The sequence below is a fragment of the Nestor notabilis genome, unplaced genomic scaffold, assembly GCF_000696875.1.
Source record: "Nestor notabilis isolate BGI_N333 unplaced genomic scaffold, ASM69687v1 scaffold2889, whole genome shotgun sequence".
In the NCBI taxonomy this organism is placed as follows: Eukaryota; Metazoa; Chordata; class Aves; order Psittaciformes; family Psittacidae; genus Nestor; species Nestor notabilis.
Genome location: NW_009943943.1, coordinates 1,056 through 23,039, shown reverse-complemented (window position 1 = coordinate 23,039; position 21,984 = coordinate 1,056). Strand labels below are relative to the sequence as shown.

The 21,984-nt window shown below is 41.2% G+C and overlaps 2 protein-coding genes across 2 annotated transcripts in view; one reads left to right on the top strand and one right to left on the bottom strand.

Moving 5' to 3' along the window:
* ATL1 (atlastin GTPase 1) overlaps positions 1-3,373 on the top strand; it is a 21,385-nt gene extending 18,012 nt beyond the window's left edge. The window contains exons 13-14 of the mRNA XM_010022186.1: positions 159-173; positions 3,249-3,373. Coding sequence (XP_010020488.1) covers positions 159-173; positions 3,249-3,359 — 126 coding nt within the window. The 3' untranslated portion in view covers positions 3,360-3,373. The remainder of the gene's footprint in view (positions 1-158; positions 174-3,248) is intronic.
* A 2,142-nt stretch (positions 3,374-5,515) lies between these two features.
* Positions 5,516-21,173, bottom strand: SAV1 (salvador family WW domain containing protein 1). Its single transcript, XM_010022185.1, has 4 exons — positions 20,732-21,173; positions 11,587-11,857; positions 10,507-10,650; positions 5,516-5,717 (listed from the first exon to the last, which is right to left on the bottom strand). The coding sequence occupies exons 1-4, from the start codon at positions 21,171-21,173 to the stop codon at positions 5,516-5,518; spliced, it is 1,059 nt and encodes a 352-aa protein (XP_010020487.1).
* Positions 21,174-21,984: the final 811 nt, after the last annotated feature.

Below are 21,984 nucleotides of genomic sequence, written 5' to 3'. Positions count from 1 at the left end.
CGCAAGAGGGGCAGCCTGTATGGGGCAAGCCCTCTGGGAATACACGGCCATGGTGGCACCAGCAAGTGGCTGTGTCCAGAGGCATGAGCGCCGTGTGTGATACAGAGATGCTATCTTTTTTCTTTCTCTGTCTCCCCCTTCCCAATGCCTCTCCCCAGGGAAGCACAAATGAGGTAAGTGGCTCTTGTTCTCTGCATGCAACACCGCTCGGCTCCCATGGGCCAGATGGGGAAATGCGTCTCGGACCCAAATGCACGTTTCAGCTGCGTCGCTGCCTTTGGCTTACGGAGGACGGGGGGTCATAAGGGCTCTGGGCAGTGCCTGGCATCCCGGCCCTGCACCAGGGCACTCACTGGCGGCTGGGCTCTGGTGGTTCCCCGGGATCCAGATTCGTGGGGAAGGGTGTTAACATGGGTGCAGTGCTCCAAGGTGGTGCTGGAAGCCAAGCAGGGGAGAGATTTTGGGTGGGGAGCATGTCTGTTGTGGGGATTTTCATCTTTCTCCCATCAGTTTTGTCTCCAATTTTCCTCTTGTGCTGAGAGGTCAAACCAAAACACCAACCATGCAGGTGTCACACAGGCAGCCTGTCAGCATCTAATTAAAACAAAAAAGAGAGCCTTACTGCACACATTAATCCAGCATCGTAGCCAAAGACTACCCCAGTCTGACTGATGTGTGTGACAAAAGACAGCTCCAGCTTTTATTGTGTCACCAAAGCCTGAGAGCTCCATCTGCCACTGTCAACACACTGTTCAGCCACTGAGTTCTATGGGGAGTTCCTCTTAAAAGAAAGTTGGAGCAGCTATCACAGGTCCAAAAGGCCACTAAAAAATATATGTGATTAAAAATCAAGCCATTCCTTTGGGCAGTGGCCAGCCCAGGCCAGCGCTGTGGTCCCTCGCTGAGCCACAGGTACTCAGCAGCTACTGGCTTTCTGCCCACTGGGTCTGTGGGCTTTGCTCTGGCTCATGCATCAGCAAGAGGCAGACAAAGTCTTTGCTACTGATGAACTCTAGAACAAATGTCAGGTAAAAATCAGTTCTGTGAGACTGGCTTAGCATGGAAAAAGGTCCCTTATAGAATCATAGAATCAACTAGGTTGGAAAAGACCTTTAAGATCAAGTACAACCATTACCCCAGGGCTGCCAAGGCCACCACTAAACCATGTCGCTGAGGGACTCATCTACGCAGTTTGTGAACACCAGGGATGGTGTTTCTGCCACTGCTCTGGGCAGCCTGTTCCAATACCTGACCACCTTCTGTGTGACAAGATGTTTCTTAATATCCGATCTAAACCTCCCTGGCACAGCTGGAGGCTGTTACCACTTGTTACTTGGGAGAAGAGACCAACCCCACCTCAGTACAACCTCCTTTCAGATAGTTGCGGAGAGCAATAAAGTCCCCCCTGAGCCTTCTCTTCTCCCTAAGACTAAACAACCCCAGTTCCCGCAGCTGTTCCTCATCTGACATTCTCCAGACCCCCACCAGCTTTGTTGCCCCTTTCTGGACCTGCTCCAGCACCTCAACGTCTCTATGGTAGGATCTGAAGTGTATTTTCAAGAAAGAAACCCAGAGAAGCTGCATGAAGGATCCTTCACCATACCTACTACATTCCCAAACAGTCCCAACACACATGCAGACAAAGTTCCACTTCCATTTCCTAAGGCCCGTTAGGTCAAGCATCACCCCAAACAGCCCCCAGAGGAGGGTCTCATGCCCCTACACCCTTCTCTTCCCTGCTGCGGCTTCAGCCTCTCCTGCCAGTTGTCTGCTTCTTCCCACCCCATCCTGAGCTAATCTTGGCTCACCAACAGTCTTCGGGTCCCCAGCACAAGCTTGTGGGGTTTTGGTTGAGTTTCTTTTGCCTCCCCAGTGAGAAGTTCATTTAAAATTGAAATCACAGAGCTATGACAGCCAGTCACCTGAAGTCCTCTGTAGCTATACGTGGTATAGCTGCAGGTAGAGCCTCTATATAGAGAGAGAGGATCTTGGCTTCTCCTGTGTCATTTGCACTCAGTATAAACGCCCTGTCAGCATGGGAGACAGAGTGGTGGTACTTGCCTGTCAGCACCCCTTGGGGTTGGAGCCTTGTCTCAGGCCCGCAGTGGCTCTGATGTTAGTTCTGTACAGGAAACACAGCCCACATCCACGCTGGTGCAGCCACCGCAGCGGCTCCTGCTGGGGCTGCCCCTGGCGTTCAGCTCTCGCCTGTCGCCCTGTGGAGATGGTTCTGAGGCCGCAGCCTGCTCACTCCTGCCCTGCAGAAATGGGGACATGTGGTGCTGCTGTTTGCAAAGGCCAGGCTTCTCTGTCAAGACAGGAAAATTCAGTTCTGGGCCTCAGGGTAAGAAGGTCATGGACCTGCTGGTGCGAGTCCAGAGGAGGCAGGTCATGAAGATGCTCTAAGGGCTGGAGCACCTCTGGTATGGAGACAGGCTGAGGGTTCAGCCTGGACAAGAGAAGGCTCCAGGAAGACCTTAGAGCAGCCTTTCAGTACCTAAAGGGGCTGACAAGAAAGCTGGAGAGGGGTTTTGGCAAGGGCATGTAGGGATAGGACAAGGGGGAATGGCTTTAAACTGACAGAGGGGAGATTTAGATTAGATGATTGATAGGAAAAAGTTCTTCCCTGTGAGGGTGCTGAGGCGCTGGCACAGGTTGCCCAGAGAAGCTGTGGCTGCCCCATCCCTGGCAGTGTTCAAGGCCAGGTTGGACAGGGCTTGGAGCAACCTGGTCTAGTGGAAGGTGTCCCTGTGGCAGGGTTTGGTACTGGATGATCTTTAAGGTCTCTTCCAACCCAAGCCATGCAGAGTCTACAATCTGCAGAAAAATAATTAGACAATTAGACATTAAATAGCAAAGCCCTTGTATGATGCAGTATGTGCCTGCCTGATGGTGTAAACCAAAATGCTGAGGATGCAGAAATTTAAACTCCTGTGAATGAAACCTGCAGGGTAAAACCTCCTAACCCCTGTGAGTCCCTTACTCACACTCTGGGTCGTCCTTGGTTTAATACAGCTCCAGGGGGGCTTCTCCCACAGCTGAGACACATGAAAAATCAGTGAACAGGTGATCTTTGTTCTTCTCCCTGCTGGCAGTTAGACACAATCAAGAGTTGGTGCACAAACACAAAACCAACTGCCCGCTGTGGCTGGTTTGACCCTGCCGCTGCAGCACAGACGCCAAAGCACAGACCCTGCTCATCGCACGCAGCTGGGCCGGGGACGCAACCGCTTTCTCTCTTTTCCCAGGCTCTGTACAAGCTGTACAGCGCGGCGGCGACGCACAGGCACCTCTACCAGCACGCCTTCCCTGCACAGAAAGCAGAGCCCACCGAGGGCTCGGAGAGGAAGAAGGTGTAACCCCGGTGTGTTCCTGTCGATGCATGAAGGAGGCACAGAGACCTCATCCTCAGTCCAGCACTCTCATCCTCATGCCCCTCACAAGCTCCTGCTGCAGAAGAGTGTGAGTGGAGAACACATCTTGTGCAAGGTGGCTTGGTGCCGTGTGTGACAGGAAGACCTCAGCATGTTTTTTGTTCTGTTCATATGTACATGTTGGTACTGCCGCAACTACAAAGTGCTTTTAATTTGTAATAGCCAGCATACTCCCCAGCTCATTACGAAGCCTTATTTTCCCCTTAACTTGTTACAAAGTCACTAAAGAACCCATAATTTACATGATACTGCAACTAAAAATCTTTCAGACCTTAGCTTATTCAAAAGCCAACTTATTTTCAGATACTTGAACAAGTTATAACATGTAACCAAGTTTTTTCTTCCATTAACTGTTTAATTATAAAAACAAAAATGTATTAACTCGCTTTATCAGAAACAGTAAGGGCACTTCTGCTACAGATGTTATGGTTTGGTAGGGGAAGCATACTTTTCTGTTGGTAACCGATGCACAAAGCGCCACATTGTAGATGTACTGAGAACATTTTGCTGTATTTCTGTATATACATTCATTCATTATCGCGCATCGGAAGTGTGTTCAACAGTTCTATTCTTTTATCGTCAGAACTATTAAAGTTTGCTGTCGGTTCCTAAGACTGTGGTGGTGCAGGAAGCAGTTATTGACTAATGAGCTGAGCACTTCTCGTCTTGGTTTCCTCACATTCTTGCTTTCCTTTTTGATGTTTTTAATGCTAAGTTGGTATTTGGAACACACTCCTGGCCTGTCTCTGGCCCAGGGGTGACTGACCACTGGAAGGTGCTTCTCTCACGTATAAGGTTTTACAAGTCTTGGGAACAACCAAGTCTCCAGTTTTTAACAGCAGAGGAAAAGCTTATCAGGTGAAGCCAAGCTGAAGGAAGGGTTGTTGCTGAGGTCCACAGCCCTGGCCGCTCCTCACCTCACTGTCCTGATGCAAGGGACCCTATCATTGACTCAGCACAGCCAAGCTGGAGCCTCCAAACCCCACATGACTTCAGAGAGCCTGAGCTTCTGCCTCTCATCATCCTGATCAGATCCTTGTACTGCTTGTAAGAATGTTTGACCTTCAAAAGGCAAAACAAAAGAGTTGGACAACCCTCCATTCACTGAACAAAACAACTTTTATTGAATTAATAGGATTTACAAGAAATGTTGGGGGGATTTTTTTGTCTGCAACAATGTTTATTGCACTAAAAAGAATCCATAAATAACATTTCAGGACAATCAATGAACCAAATGAAAATACTGGAGAGGCTGACTGTAAAATTAAAAATTTTCCCCAAGTAAGGAAATGTTACTACAAGACTAAAGCTCGTTTAAAATGATTGTGTGTCACGGTGTAGCACAGCTGGTCAGACAGTGCCGTTACCTTCCCATGTGACTGGGTCACATTTCACAAAACACAGTTTAGCTTGGATTTAAAAAACAGGGAACAGTTTGCTTAGAGATCCTGGTCTTCAGGAAGGAATTCCACCTCTAATCTCTGTGAAAACCAGTAGTAAAATTAAAGTAGTAATTCGCTGAAGTAAAAAATAAGGCAACTTGGACTTTGCTTTCGTGCTCTGTTTCGCCTGGTTACAGCACTGGGCCTTACTGAAAAGGAACAGCATCAGTGTTCTGTCTGTTATAGCTGTAAACAAAGAGCAGAGCTCTCGAGAGAGGGATATGACATCCCGAGGGAAATACCCGGAAACAGTCACTGGGATTATAACAACGTCTTGAATCCAGGACATTTCATGTAGTTGCATCTATTGCCCTTTAAAAGCAGACAGTCAGCTTCTTAATAATGCAGCCGGCTGCTAGAAAAAGATACCAGAATCAAGTGTCTGATTAAACTCCATGCTGGTTTTCAGAATAATAAACTACTTCTTGTATGGAAAAAAGATTAACAAACATTTGTCATTTTTATAAACAATAGGTAATACATGTAGAAAATTATTCAAGAGGATAATAACAAAGGTGCAACAACATCAACAAAAATAAGCTGCCTTTTCAACAAAAGCACTTTTTCATAGTTTTAAGTGTGAAAACCTTTTAAAGCTCTTTGTGTCCTCAGAAAAGTCTATCTTAAACAAGAGTTTGCTTAAAAATTCTTGCCGTGCTGCTGGGCATACCACTGCTGCCTCTGCTTGCGGTGCTCCAGCTCGGTGAGGAGCGCCTGCCTGTACGCTTCGTACAGCTTCACAATACGTTCCAGTTCTTTCATAAACAGCAGCTTCAGCATTCCCTGGTACGTGTCCAGGTCCGCCAGCTGGAAGAGCTCCCACTTCAGAATGTGGTCGTATCTGTTTTGATAAAGAAAAAGAAAGGGGGGATTATCTGCAAACCTCTGCAAGCAACCACGCAGTGTGTTCTGGGCACTTTCTTAAGAACTGGCCTCATGGTTGTACAGCCACTGATCACAATCTACGTCAGCGTGTTTTAGGTGAGGAAATAATTAACACCAGAAGACAGGGAGCTGTGGCTCAAAGTGAGTCAGAGAAACATCACTTACAGTTGAACTGCAGAATCGCTATAATACAACAAGAGAAAGTCCAGAAATAAAGATCCTATTAACTCATTATAAATAAACCAACGCAGAAAATACCTTTTGGAAGCAATGAGACCAGCCATTCCATTCATGACAAGGCTCAAAGATTTAGCAGTCAAACATCTTTTAAGAGTAACACAGAAAAAAACCCAAATTATTTCCACAGTTAATCCCAATGCTCGCCAGCCAGCACCTCACCAAAGGCAGAATACTGAAGTCTTCCTTTGCCACCTGCTGCTGTTCCCAAAGCGTTCTTTTTTCAGCCTTAACAAGTGCTCCTGGACTCCATCCCCATCTTGGTTAAGTAGCAGCAATAATCTAAATCAGGGTGTCTTAATCTGTGGGTCATGAATGCCACCGGACCCCAAAAAGGGGGGTTATAAGACAGGATCAGGGATGACTGAGTGGGGAGGCATCCAAGGCCATAAGTAACAGCTGCAAGTACTCACACCAGTCAGGGACATCCTAACAGCTCACATGGGCAGTGATCTGTCCCCATGGGGAGCAGGGTGGGTGTCAAGGGAGCAATGCAAGGACCAGCAGCTATAAATCATGCATGTTCTTACTCCCCATGCTGGAAAAGATGAGCTGCTGTGAGCCTGGGCATGTCCCCTGGCGACACATGCCCAGAGTCCAAAACATCGGCACCACCCTGAACTCCTCCCTTAGGAATACCCAACTGAGATGGAAACAAACTCAGCTGCTAAGTCAATCAATTGCTGTTGTATTCTTCCCACTACCACCATATATGAGAAGATACATTCACTTGAGTGGAGGCTGAAGCCAAAATATCAGTAAATTTATGCAAATAAACTGCATTACATATTGCAAGGACATACTTGGAAGGCTGTATGCATCAGAAGCACCAAGACATGCAAATGACTAGCAAAGATGCTTCTGAGGAATTTTAAGAACTTAAATAACCACAGCTTCTATAACCTTCCTAAGTAACAGCTTCTATATTAAAGTCATTCCAAGTCTTGACAGGGCTGCACTGCTAAAATCACTCTTCCCCAAAAGTGAGAAAAAAACCCCAACTTGCAGCTGGTTTTGTCAATACAGAAACCAAACTCCAGAGAGAAGTGGACTGCACGCTGCTGCTTTGAAGGTTTTGCCAAGTACAGCTATCTTTGTATGCATTTGGTGACTGAGTTTACGTGAACACCATCTTTCCCTCTCTGCTCCTTTCCCACTCATCATGAACTGAGTTCAACTGCAGCAGGACTTCCCCAGGCTTGCCCTGGGCTGATGGATCCTTTCAAATGTTCTGGGGCAATGGCATATATCAAAATACAGGCTGCAGCAAGGCTGATTCTCAGTGGAAGGACTGTTTCTTGCTAAGGTGGCAACACAAGCAGAAAGGAAAACAAAGCTCCATCACACGCAATAATGTGTTTGCAGGTTTTCTGGGGTCTGCACCACAGATGATGATAAAACATTGGTGTTTCTTAGCTCTTGGAAGCTCTCACTGCTAACAGTTTCTCAAGAAAAGCAGCACATCAGGATTACTTTCCAGTGTTAGAGCTTCATTTTGCCTGCCAAGGAACAGGGCAAGAAGTCTACTTAAAGATGAAGCCATCAGCAGTGAGAATTGGCTCATTCCAATTCAAAAGATTGAAGGTCTAGGAACACTAACCAGAGAGATGCATAGAGGAATATGGCACAGAGTACCAGTACCTGACCCAGACTCACATTCTTTAGAAGGACAACTAGTCACAGAGCCAGGAATCAAGGGGAGAAAACATGTTAGTTCAAAATTCCTGCAGAGTATAGAGCTTTTCCTCCTGGGTTAGAAAGCAGGAACTTACTAGACAGAATACGCAGCCAGGATGCCCAGTCTCCAGTGCTTTTCCAAGTAGGTATCAAGTATTTAATATAAAACAGGACACTTTCAACACAAGAGACACTGACCTGCCCTGAATATTTACAGCCAATTGGTTAGAGCTGGAAGAAGAAAGTCCTGTGTTCAGATCCTGCAGTTTGTAGCAGGCTTTAAACTGAAAGAGGACAGAATTGGATCATATATTAGTAACAAAATCTTCTCTGTGAGGGTGTTGAGACACTGGCACAGGTTGCCCAGAGAAGCTGTGGCTGCCCCATCCCTGGCAGTGTTCAAGGTCAGGTTGGACACAGAGGCTTGGAGCAACCCTGGTCTAGTGGAAGGTGTCCCTGCCCCTGGCAGGGGGTTGGAACTGGATGATCTTTAAGGTCCCTTCCGATCCAACCCATTCTATGATTCTGTGATCCTTGGTTCAAAAGAGACGGGGGAAGAATGGAACCATGATCTCTCGTAAAAGAAAGGCATTTTTGGTCTCCTCACCCTGAGAAGTCCCATGCGTGCAGTCCAACATACTGTGGGAACACCTACCAGATTGGGCTGCCTAACTTGGATAGTTGGAAAAACACTCCGTTCTAGAGGCAAGCAAAGGCTTAACTGCTAGCTAGGAATCTCAATTCCACTGCACTCGGATTCTGATAACTGCACTTCTGCTCGCAAAACAAGATGCCAGGAGAGAGGAAAAAGGATGCTTCAAATTATCAAAAATACCTTGATATAGGAAATTGTTACCTCAACTAGACATCAAGGCCTCTTCATCGTGTAGTGAGCCAAGTATCTTCTTTATCTTAACAGTTTGACCATTTTTCACTAAAATAGGGATGTATTATGGCTAACACCTACTGAACTCTCCATTAGATTTTTCCAGCAGCCAGAATTCTTATCCTTTAGAGAAACTCGTGAAACAAAAGCTAACATTACCTATTTTTGCTATGATTAGCTACTTTACTCAACAAAAACAACTGGCCTTTAGTTGGCTAAATCAAGCTAGTGTCAAGCATTAAGTAACAAATCATAACAAAACAGACCACAACGATTTCAGTACAAAACTGCTCTGATAATCAAGAGATTTTTACACTAAATTGCAAATAGCAGATTGCAAAAGGTATTCCTCTACTGCTGTTATGAAAGTGTGGCTGCTTACTTCCATTTCTGCACCAGAACGTAGGAGGATGTTCATACTGTTCTCATATTCAGCTTTTGGACAATACTACTGGAGAACTTAAAAGCATTACTGGATGTTCTTCTTAAGGTTTAAGCCAGTTGCTTTGGCAAGAAGAGGTTCATTATTAAAATTACACTGAAAATACAGAAGTGATCTGGATTTTAATAACAGTGAGAACCATTTATCAATTGTTCCTTAAGAAGCCCTCAAGATGAGATGACACTGAGCCAGCTGCTACCACTCTTACTCAGTTTTCCAACAGAATATTAGCATAAATCAGAATTTACATCTTCACAGAAGTGTTGGAGAATTACAATATTCCTATTACTACCAGCACTACTGTAATGGAAGGCTAAAAGGATACTGGAAAATACATGATTTTTGATTGCTCTGAACAATGTAAATTCTATTTAAACAGCTTGAATGAATTAAATATTTTAGGTTGTGGTTTGGTGGGTTTTTTTTCTTATATATCTAGCAGGCTGAGACAAATTTAAGACATTCCTGTTAACGTTAAATTGTTTAAATTGTCTTAACTTTGCTTCTCAAGTTTCAAGAAAAGTACCAACAAGAATCCATACAATACAGGCTGAAATATTTAAAACTACATTGCCTGGATGTGCCAAAGACCTAAATGAAGAACTGCAGCTGCAGCCAAAACCTAGAAGTACTTCTAGGAAACAAGTCCTCCCATAGGTTACAGGAATGTGTATGTCCCTGGTGCGTAAGTGTACTGGTGGATTTTAGGCCAATTTAAATCTTTATGGGCTGCTGGCAAGCCCAGAAGCCACAAGAATAAACCCCATTCAAATCATAGTTAATAGAAGCAGCTAACAAAAGAGGATGTTTTAGTCGAAGTCACTGAACATCATAAACAGTCTGAATCTGCAACTACAGACTGACCTATTCATTACTGTATAACTCAGTTTCTTCACATTCCTCTTATGAAAAAGTACATGATTTCATAATTAGATTAAAATAGATCTGGATTTTTTTTTTTGCTTTTCTATTTAGTGTTACTCTTCTGCAGAGCTGCACCCATTAGAAAACTTAATTTGTTTCATTATGCTGATTCAAATCTTTTCTTGGAGGAGATGCCCTGTACTAACACATAGCTTTTAATTCAAGAGATTTCAGACTGTATAAAAATTCTTAATTGCGAAGGAAAATCTGTCTTTTTTAAAAAGGGGTAAGATATAGATTAAGAAGTTAACACTAAAAATTTTTCACATAGTTTATAAGCACATGGTGCTGTACTCACCAATATGCTGAACGTAAATCACATCCTCAGCTCTCTAACATGTCATTCTGCAAATCATGTGAACTGCCAGTAGTACTGTGATAATTTTAAGTAATGCCTAAACCAAAGCAAACTAATGTGATGCATGTTTGGTACAACTTACTCGTGCGCTGTTGGCAATAGTGCCTATGCAATTAAGAAATAGATACCAGCTAGAGTTCTACTTTCAGTCATCAAAATTCATTTTCCTTTTAAGCAATGCATGTGTGAAATTAAAAGGGGAAAAAAACCCCAAAGCTTACTTCACAGGAGCCCTGGCATAGACCTGGAGCCAGTCTGGAATCTCTGCAGTGTGGTAGGGGTTTGCAGGGACGAGGAGGGGCTGGCTTCTCTCCACTTGCTGCGGTTGATAAGTCACTGGGGGAGGCTGGTCGTAACGGGGAACGCTGCACAAAGGAAGACAAAGTCCATAACCTTGAAGCAATAACTAAGACATACCAATATCACTAACTTGTTAACATCAGTACACAGATTAATACATGCAAAGGCCGATGATGCAACCACAAATGGAGTGTTGCCTCAGCAAGCCTATAGTGAGAGCAACTTTCTGCCACTATTTTTATGCTTCACTCCAATCACAACTGCGTGTTGCTGCTATTTGCTAGCACGCTGTAAAACTTATCTTGGACCTATTCACCTACTGCCCACTACCTTGATACTAAAGCAGAATGTTTTTAACACGTTAAAAAGGCAAGTACTGATTCAGCCAAGTAATCCACCATTTAATACATTAGAATGAACGTATTCAGGCAGCAGCTGGTAAGAGTTATTCCATTTGTAACAAAGGGTATTTTCACATGCATACCTTTTGTGCCACATGTTAAAAATCTTTCTTTTCCTGGGTAACAGCAAGATAGATTAAGTACCAGAAATTAACTGTTAGATTTGGTGCATACTAACATTATTTTACCTTGAAATTCTGAGTAGCTAAAATGCTGGGGTTTGTTCTAGACAAGACTTAATTCATGTTTCAGATGGTATGTGCTATTTGTTCAGTCTCCTGGAACATCAGATTGAGTTTCTTTTCAATATGCAACTGAATTCTGTTCTCGGCAACTTTGTTGGTTTACTGACAGTTGAAGAGAATAGCTGCTTTGTTTTAGCAAGTTAGGAACAATATCCTGTTTCTAAACTTAAGACAGTAACACATGAGACAGAAACCTAACAATTACAACTACTTCTAAAAATCTTAGTCAAGAACCAGTAAAGCTTACTTCTAAAAATAAGCTTTTGGCACATTATATGAGTCAAAAATAATTCCACTTTCTAAACTGGCTTAAGAAAGAAACCAAGTGTCACAGAAGAGAAGGCAGACGTCTTACCTGGGAGCACAAGGATGTTTATATTGAGCTCTTTTATTGATGTGATCTACATAATACACTCCAAATTCTGCTGACTCAACCCTCTCCCATCCTGGAGGCAGTCCCTCACGCTCGAGTGGGTGGCTCCAGTGGGTTGTATTAGTGTTATGATCTATATAGTATTTCCTTCCTCTAATAGTCCAGTCCACTGACCAGCCAGGAGGAAGAGGTAAATCTTCAGAACTACGATTTGTTAAGTTTCCTAGAGATGTAGCAGCAACTCTACCAATGCCTAAAAGAAAAAAACCAGAAAGCAACATTCAGCTAAACCAGTAATACTGAACCCCAACACTATGTGCAAAGTCAACTTCCCCCCTCCAGGCACTCTATGAGCATTGAACAATATCATGGCCTTTACGGAACATGCACTTGTATGTTAGTGAAAAAGGGCAACTGAGTCAAAATAGCACTCCCCTTTTAAGTCTCACTTGTTCTGCTCTCCTCCAGCTCCAGCTTCACTAGACACATTCATTCAGAGACAGTTAAAGCATACCTGCTGTTTTCAATTACAGACATATATTAGCATACATAACAGGGATGAAGCTTTTACTGCTGTCTCAATTTGCTGAGCAGAGAGCTGATAATAAGATTACAAATGTTAAAGCTTTACATAAATAACAGTTTCTGCTAATGTTATTACAGCTGCATCAAAACTATTTATCTACAAAAACCTCATAGCTATTTCTTTTTCTATTTAGCCAGAAATTACAACTATGTAGAAAAATCACTGAATTCCAACAAAGCTCTTCACACTAACAGGTCAAGTAACAGGACCAGGTAAACTAACAGAGGAAGGAGATGTAAGTTAGCACTATCCTGCACTGAATGTTACTATGGAAGTGCATGCAATCATGCCTAAAAAGTGTCAGCAGTAACAAGAGAAAACAGAAGAGCTGGATCCATGCAGGATCCCTGCTGGTTGGGATAGTCAGGCTGCTCAAATGCTGACCAGACAAGATTCACAGACCCTTTCAGAGTGAGTCACAAAATCTCCCCATCTCTTCTCCTCATCCCCTTCTGCCCCTTTCCTCCTTCACTCCCACAGATCTTGAAAGGAAGTTCTGTTGTCTAATAGACTGTAAAGCTGCTTCTCTATATCTTGCTCTTCTTCGGAAGTGAGCCCCTATGGTTCAGAATGCTGAGGAGGCGCATGGAAAGAATTTCCAGCTTTTCCTGGTGCTGTGGGCTGCACTTGAAGGCCTCCTCCAGCAAGAGAACTGAAGCCTGGCTTATGTGTATTGGCGGTTTGAGACCTGACAGGGATCAGTAGCTGAACGAAGTTCCCATCTCTGTCCCAGAAATAACGGCACATTCGGGATTTATCACTAAATAAATTAAGATACTGTTCACCAGCATTTTAAAATACGTGATTTTCTGTAACATACACACAGGTTTTATGTTTTAAAAATTAGCATGCTGGATGCCGAGAGACGTACTAAAGAAACTCAATTCCAATTTCACCTTTTCCTTCCCTCTGTACACTCTGGATACATAGAAAGCTAGTTGAAATTAAAGCCATAATAATAATCACAGAAAACCAAAAAACCCAAACCCAAACAAACAAAATGCAAACCAACAGCAAACAACAAAACCAAACACAAAACCCAAGTGACATAATCAAGAATTCTGCAGGTCTCTTTCCATTCCTGGGAATACTACCTACTGGAAGCACTGGCACAAATTCAACTTTATCTTAAAATTTGTTTAAGTAGCTACCTTCAGCTACCCAGAGTTCTACAGTTAAACAGTCCCTGGCTTTAAAGAAATACCAATTATCTTTTTATCCCACAATCAAATGCATCTATTCAATCACAGTATTCATCAGAGTTTGTGTGTTACTATTTCCCATTGCCAGATTAAGGGGTACAGGAGCCACTTTTTCTATGTTCTTTTAAGTCACAAAGTGACTCCATCACAAGCACCACACTTACTGCCTGAGGAACACACACTTTCCCTTCTATTTCAGAAATAGCCTTTTTGTGTGATTATTTTTTTGAGAGTGGAAGGAAAAGGCAAAGTCCATCTCATCTGAAGTGCTATTAAACATAGGTTCCAGGTGTGGTCATTAACTCAAAAAGACAACAGTAATACTGAAGCAGCAGCCAAGTTGTTCTATTTCTCAGACAATTTCAGACTCTTGCTGGCTGACAAAGGCAGTGGTCCTTTTCAGCGACACGTACACACTAAAGCATGCCAGCCAAGGGATCTCTGTTAAAACATTAATTTACATATAAAATGACAGACTGAAAACTGGATGGGCTGTCATTCTCATACAAGCCAGCAGTCATCAATAATAAAGTAATGGGAAGGCTCTAAAGCAACTGAGTAAATAATAAATAAATAAATCTCTCAAACTCCCTCCCACATATTGTTCTTTAAAACATCGGTGCTCACCTACAGATCTTTTCCTAGCCTTGTCATGTTCTGAACTATTTGGCTTTGAAGTATTTCCTCTTGTAATAGTACTTACCTAATTTTAGGTAATCTATAAAGGAAAGTTGATGGCTGTGTTCCTGTGATAGCTCCCATCTCAATACTATGATTAAGCAACCTAGACCTTTACTTCCAGTGAGAAGATACATCCTGGAGGCTTCCTGACCTTTGGATAAACAAATCCGGTATTTTCTCCAATTAACTGGATCACTGTGTTGTGGTTTTGAGCATGTATGAACAGTGACTATTAAATCACCACTATCAGAAGACCTGAACACACAAACTTGACTGGGGAAAGAACTTTCACAGAGGCATAAACATATTTTTCTGTTTACTGTTAAAATCAGCACGTCTGTATTTTTATTATGCTTTATCCTACTTAAATTCTAGCATGATTCCAGCAGCAAATACATATATATTCATTCCTTGAGGTAAAGATTAATGGTTTCCAACATTTGGACATTGGTATTAGAAGTTGCACAAGCCATCCTTTGCACCACAAGTTCTCTTGACTTTATGCCTGTATCTCTTCATACAAAAAGCCTGAGAAGACTGGAAGATGGACTCAGGTAGCGAGGAAAACCAAAATCTAGGTTAGATAGAGAAATCACCTAAAAAGCAGGCTGAAAAGTAATGCTGTACCCAACTGAAAGGCAACACTGGCAGTTCTGCGCTTGTACAATCATCTAATTCTAGCCACATGGTTTCATGCTACATAGCTACAATGCTAGCTTATTTTTTTTTTTAATTTTCAAAATGCAAAGAACAAAAATAACACTGGGCCACAGATACAACACACATTCTTTTTGCCATTTTGACTTCACCTATGAAGAATCAGAGCTGTATTGTTAAGATATAACCTATACAGCTCTATCAGTTACCCGTTTCGAACAGCATTCCATGCCTCTACAACTAGCAAGCTCTAATTATGAATCAAAGGCCAGATTTATAAACTGACAGTTGCAATACTTCAGGTTGTAATTATCATATATAGTCTTAATGGGCATTTTTCCCCTTAAAATCACAGGTCATATTGAAATACTCTGTGTGCTGGAAGTTTGAAGACCTCAGGGAATACTCATAGTATCTCACAACCATCAACCTACCATGGCATTTAAATCAGCAATCAGGACAATTTAGCCATTTGTTTATATAACTGGAGGTACTAGAGATCAGAAGAAACTGTATGTTAGTTTTCCTTATAAAACTCAGCAGATGCTTCCTTCAAGGGAAAGTGGATACACATGCAAGAGAAATAGCTCCTGCTATGATTTTGAACAGTAAGAGAACATGAAAATTGGCCTTCATATATATACACCTGTAAGCATCAGTAAGACTGAACAACGCTTGGAAGAGCACATTCCTATGTGGTCTTTTCCAAAGCATAAATCAAAAAAGAAAGTTACAAGACAGCCTGAAACCACCTCCTACGAGCACTACCTTTTGTGTATCATACTGCCAAAGTACAAGACTCTTCTGTGTTTAAATCTGAGGTAAGGTCTTTGCCCTAAAGCATTTTCATACTAGCCTGAAACTTCACACAGGATTCTACTGTGCACTCCCAGGATATTCCCTGCATCACAGGCTGGTACCACATTTACATAACACAATGCAAACTATCTACAGAAAACAAACTAACTTAAAACAGGAACCATTTTTACTAAAATACCTAGTGTAACCCCTGTAATTTTCCTGTCAGTGGAGGATAAGCAAAACCAGACTAGTCAAACGAGTTCACTGTGACTACTTGGGGTTTTCTTGTTCACATGCTGTTTCATCTATGTCAAGACAGAAATTCACATTCTTCCTGCTTTCCCAGGGAACAGAGTTGTTTAAATTACCTGCTTTTTCTAAACGTTAGGAGTCTCCTTTCCTCTGCTTAAGGATAAGCATAGTTCTTTATAAATTCCCCTGAGTGCCACTATCAAATCTCAAGAATGGTCCACAATGAATTTTAATTTTTGCAATTGTAAATCTTTGCAGGTTGCCTTTTTAGACCTTGTCTAGCCTCATTTGCTAATTATGTTTCATAATGGTATATGTTTCGGGTATACTTTGGTTCAGCTGCTGCTTTTAAGTAACATCAATACTGAACATCATTTGTGGCTTTGCTTTTTCCTTCTCTTGTAAAACTTAGTACCTCCTTCAGTTTTAGGTCTTGAAATAACTTGTCAACCAGGCTGAGAGGCATTATATGCTGTCTCAAAGCAAAAGAATCACAGAATAGTAAAATCCTCTTCAATGCAGTTTGTTTGCTTAGAAGTATTGCTGTGTATGTTCTTGACACTTTGAAAAAAACAAAGTGCAAAGGGACAGCAACCACTTATTACTACTATTAGTAAGATTTAAAATACTCAGAGTTTTAAGGAAGGCTAGGCCCTATATTCAGTTGTATTTTCAACAATAGGGTGTCCTAATTCCAGAACCCAAACTTTGAGCAGCACATTCCAATGCACTGTATCAATGCAGAGTTCCTTCATTTAATATTCTTCTCTTTAAAAATGTATCTTAACCTAGTGACATCACTAGTGTGACAAATATGTAGTATCTTCTTCAGTCCAGGAGATTCTGTTTGGTTTGTTCCATTAGCATGGAACAAAAATCGGTAAGGGATACGCGTTAATGCTTTCACTACCCAGTGAAGGGGTTTCATGGTAAAGAAAATCTTCCCGGAAAGAAGTCAAAGTTCTTAGGATGAAAGACTTCCTGGTCAGCAAAGGGCAGCTGCCTGGTAGAAAGCACAGGAGAAAAACGGTATCACCAGAGCAGGGGAAAGAGGAAAAAAACCCAAAAGAACAGAAAGTCTCACTTAGTTTATTAGACACAATGCTGATGTGGGCAGAGAAGTTTCAGAGACTATGAACTCCCCACAACTAGCTTCAACAAAATTTTAAAGCGTTAAAGAACAGATCTAGCCAAACAAAAGACCTTCGAATTAATTTTTCATTAGGTCAATTGTCTCAAGAACCTTTTTTCAGAATGCCAAAATCCTCTCCCTTCCCCTCATCAAACTAGGATGAAGAACAGGAAGAGAACACGAACAAACTGCTTAATTTTAAGGGAGTAAGTAGTAAGGAAAAAAGCAAAAGAGGCTTCTAGGCCTTTCTTACCCATTCCAAAGCATCTGAAGGTACTTCCTGAGCACAACTATCTCGTTTGCAGAGAGAATGGGGCATTCCAAGTAAGCATAAATTCACAAATAGGAAATAACAGGAAGTACTCTGAAAGCTTTGAAAAGTATTCTACAAAGAAATTACTGCAAAATCAGCACATAAGAAGAAAAGGGCAGGAACTGCCATTTGTTCAAAAACAAGTGAAGTACACACGCCTAAAAAGAACAGCCCTGCAACTTTACCTCTAAATAGGTTTCATTTAATAATTTGTATTTCTCTATTTTGGTCTTATATTAAGCATGAATACCAGTTTGCAGTTTTTAAGGGGTACAATTTAACACGAGATGAACCTACTTTCACAAAAGTGTACTGGATTCTCTGCTCACAGGATTAATTGCTTTTCTCTTCTGACACCACAGTCAACTGCTTACAATGCATCATCAGAAAGTCCCTTTACACTGTGATTTTAATCTCAGCAATTTTCATATACACATAAGAATTTTTAAGCTTACCGCTCAAACAGGTACAAATAACTCTGAGGTCTTGGTTACAAGTTAGTTCCAATCTATACTGTAGATATAACTTCAACCACAGACCTCCCCAAACCTTTAACCTAGAAGAGAGGAAAGAGATGTCGAGGAAAGATAGGTAAAGTCTCTTAGAATCAAGTTTGAAATGGACGCTATTAAAAAAAAAAATAAAAATAAAGAAATGCCACAGAGGTAGCAAAACGTACAAAATCAGGAAATAACTCAAATATCTCTTATTTCTGGAAAAAACAGCTAGATTGCTAATTAAAACCAAATCTAATGAAAATAAGAGAGGAAGGACATGGTAGAATTGAATCATACTGAGACAGAAAACATGACTTCAAGGTGAAAGAACGTATCAATGTTGTCAACATCAACTGCTGAAAAATCATGGGACTTTCTTGTACTTTGCTGAATACTCTTGAGTATGAAGATCACAATAAAATCATGGTTTTAACTTCTCTCCAAATTATAAAGAATGGAATCTCTATTTTGAATGAAAGCTGAAATTCACACACACCACTTCCAGATCACTGCTTCTATAATGTCATCCCAGCTGCAACCAGCACTAAATGAAGGATCACTCACCGACAGCAAGTACACCTTGTGTTCACCAGGGAATATTTCTGCAGCAATCAACCCAAACCAGAACAGAACTGACTGAGGGGACCTTCTGATGCAGGGTGGGAGAGGAAGAAAAGGGTAGGAGGCAGAATTTACACATTCTAGCTAATTAACAGAATTTACATTGAAACTGTGGGTGTTGGGCAATTCTGACATCAATTATTTTGAAGAATTTTGATTAGGTGAAACGTTTAGAAACAACAATGGATATGTGTAAAGCAAGTAATTTAGACAAAGACAATGAAAAGTGAAAGGCCTGCCTCAATATTCTGGAAACGCAGAGAAAAAGGGAACTAGAAATTACAGAAAAATTAGTGTATCTCAAGGAAAACACTGTAGGTTTGCAGACAATGGATGGTTCAAACAAAAAGCAGCTTAATGGTGAGATGAAAGAAGTAAGAAAATTAAGGTTTTCTTATTTTTGGCCACATAATTATTTTACAGTTCTAGAAAAGATGTACAAAAGTTAAGGGCATCGGTCAATATTCTTACTGCAGTGAAACTGAAAGAGGAATAGAGTTCACATTCATGCTGTGATGAAAACAAAAAAAAAAATAGAGGAGAAGGGAAACACTTTGGCAGACAGAAGGCCCACCTTTTTTTGTCTCTCCCTACAAACACAGATTGAATACTCACCCATTACAAAATATGCATAGAATTTGTTCAAAATATCAAATGTGAAAGTATGAGAGTGAATGACAAAAGACCAAACAAGCATCAGCAGCTCCTTTATGTTTCCAGTAGCCAATGGGGTATGCTGACAAGTGGGCAGGGGAGGAGAGGGGAAGTCTGTTCAGAGAGAAATCCGTGTTGCTACAATTGAGAAATCCATGTCTGGAAAACCCTACTTTCACCTTGGTTTAAAAATTTGCTAGATTAAACTCCACTTTCAAACTAATAGCTAGAACTCCATTTCCACTTAAGATCATTTCAGTTTTGCCCAGTAGCAGTACAGTACCAGTTTTTTACATCTTCCTCACACAGCTACTATAGTAATTTTAAATGTTAAATTGATGGGATTGGTTTATGAAATCCTGCCCTCCTGTCTGTCCTCCCTACACTGCAGCACACACTAGTTTTGCTTACAAGACCAGGTAAGCGTTTGATGACTGGTCTGAACAACTGACAGAGATGGAGGGCTTTCATGCAAAATCTAGGTAGATCAGATGTATAAGCATTTAGCAAAATAAGCAAGGATTGAAGTAGCAAGTCTTAAACTTTAGTATTTCGGAATTTACTGGCTGACAGCAGTAACACCAGCACTACTCTTCTGTCACTTTTCATGGAAATGCTTCTGTAGTAAAAAACCCACAAAGCATTGTTGGGTTATAATTCCATCCACCAGGTCAGTAGCCTTAGAAGTTGATGTTCTTCCCAGATTTGTTTTTCTAGACAGGAGATTTATTTTGCTAGAGACGATTAGCTAATTTGTTGACAGACTACAAGTAATGGCAAACAAACAACTATTTCATATTGAAGGTACATTATTTACAGGTTTGAAATGTTTGATTCAAACTCCTCCTTGAACAGTTTTTTGTAGTATATACAGTGCTGGAATACAGCAAAGTTTACTACATTTAAGGTCACCTTTCTGTGGCCAGTATTGTAATCCCAGACTTTTTATTCCACTAGTAGATTCACAACAGCACACCGCACCAAAGAATTATTCTTCAGTGGCACCACACATAGAATCAAATATTTCAAAAAAGTAATATTTAATGGATTCTTCTTTCTTATGCTGTTCTTCCTTTAGTAAACAAAGACAAGTTCCAGTGAAATTGAGGAGGAAACAGGCACATTTACAAACAATACTACAAGCTAAAGAGAAAAAAAAGCATTAAGGACTAGGATGTCAATTTCAGCACTAATTATATGCTAATTTGCTAATTATGCAAAACAGTCATGCCACCCTTTGACTATTTATAATTACTGATGTCAAATTAACACAATAAAACTAAATAGTAACATGATGATAGTTAAAATACAGTAACAGTAAAATGAAATGGCAATGTTACAATTTAGAGGTGTTGGTTATTCTCTATGTCATGAAAATAGTAGATACGTCCTAATGAATAAAATCCTTATTAGCCAGCAACCAATTCAACTTTGTATAGAGGCACTGCATATGTGCTTGGCATTAAATTAAAAACTTGCCTGACCTTAGCCCATTTACTTCATAAACAAATCCTGGTTTAAGCATATTTTTCCTTCTGGATATATGTGCTCAAATTCTTAAGTCTAAGAAATGTGAACACACAGTGTACTTGGCTTCCAGAAATGTAATTAAAAAGCAGCTCTGCCCTTCAGCGTAACTCCTAAAAGCATGACTCCAATCGTCCAGATATACCTCTGCACCTAAAGTCTTACCAAAACCATATTTTAAAAACAGCAAGAATTAATACTTACCCGAAGTGTGCCTCCCATGATTCTGTGACATCCTCTGGAAGAGATCGCTGTTGTGTTCATAATACCTGTAGTCCTCATGTACGCGATCGTTTAAATGACGCCTCCTCTGGGCATCATAAAAATGATCATAATAGTAACAATGGGCACCAGCACCTCCATTTTCCAAAACAGAATTAGCTTCTGTTAAAAAGGACTGTGAGGAAGAGCCATATTCCCTGGGGACATCAGCTAAACTTCTTGCAAGATAGGAAGGTGCAGATAATCTGTTGCTTTCACGTCTCATTATTTCATGAGGTGGCCTCTGCACTGGAGTTCGAAGGAAACTCTGGTTTCTGGAAACAATTCCATCTCCACCAGAAGCATATGCAGAAGTTGTTGAGTCAGGAGGACAGATATCAGTTCGTCTTGGAATGGTTGGACCATGACGGATAAATGAAGGCATCAGATCTGATATATAGCATGAAAGAGAAGTAAGAACGTTGGCTGTGCTTACACATAAAGTATTTGGCTAGTCACAATGCTGATGTACATGATGGAAATGAGGAGACTCAAATGCTAGTACCTTTTTAAGGCACCTCTAATGCATATCCAAGCATAATGGTAATGCTGCAGTTTGTACTGGTGCAACAGAAACCATCACACCTTCTGAAAGCAATAAACAATTGCCAAAAGAGTGCAGTTTTGCCAGTGTAACTGCATCTACAATAAACAAACCAACCAACCCATACCTCATCAAAAAACCCTAAAGCCACTCATGCTATACTGCTGCTACACCAGGCTTCATTCCTCACTACTGAAAGGGTCAAGAAAATCCATGTGTTCTGGCCACCACTTCATCAGGACCAGCGTCCTTATGAACTCAGCAGAACTAAAGATGTTAATGCCTAAATGCTCACAGAACCCATGATAAAAATCAGGAATGGAATATACTTTCTCCACTGATCACCAAATTCAGCCAGCAAAATGCTGTCATTCTTCACACACTGTGTTCTCAAATTATCATGAAGATACTTTATTTTCTCATTTACCTAAAGGTTTTGCACACCAACAGTGACATCCATTCATACAATCTCACTGTTTCCCTCTATTAAGGCATACTTTACTCTTCCCCCTACTACTACTTTAAATGTGGTATGAACAAGTAGTTTCCTGTCAGGTGAGCTAATACAAATTATGACTTTCATTCAGAAGGAACTTATACCTATTATGAAATTCTTTTAATTTCAAAGTCTTGTAACTTCAGGTAAATATTC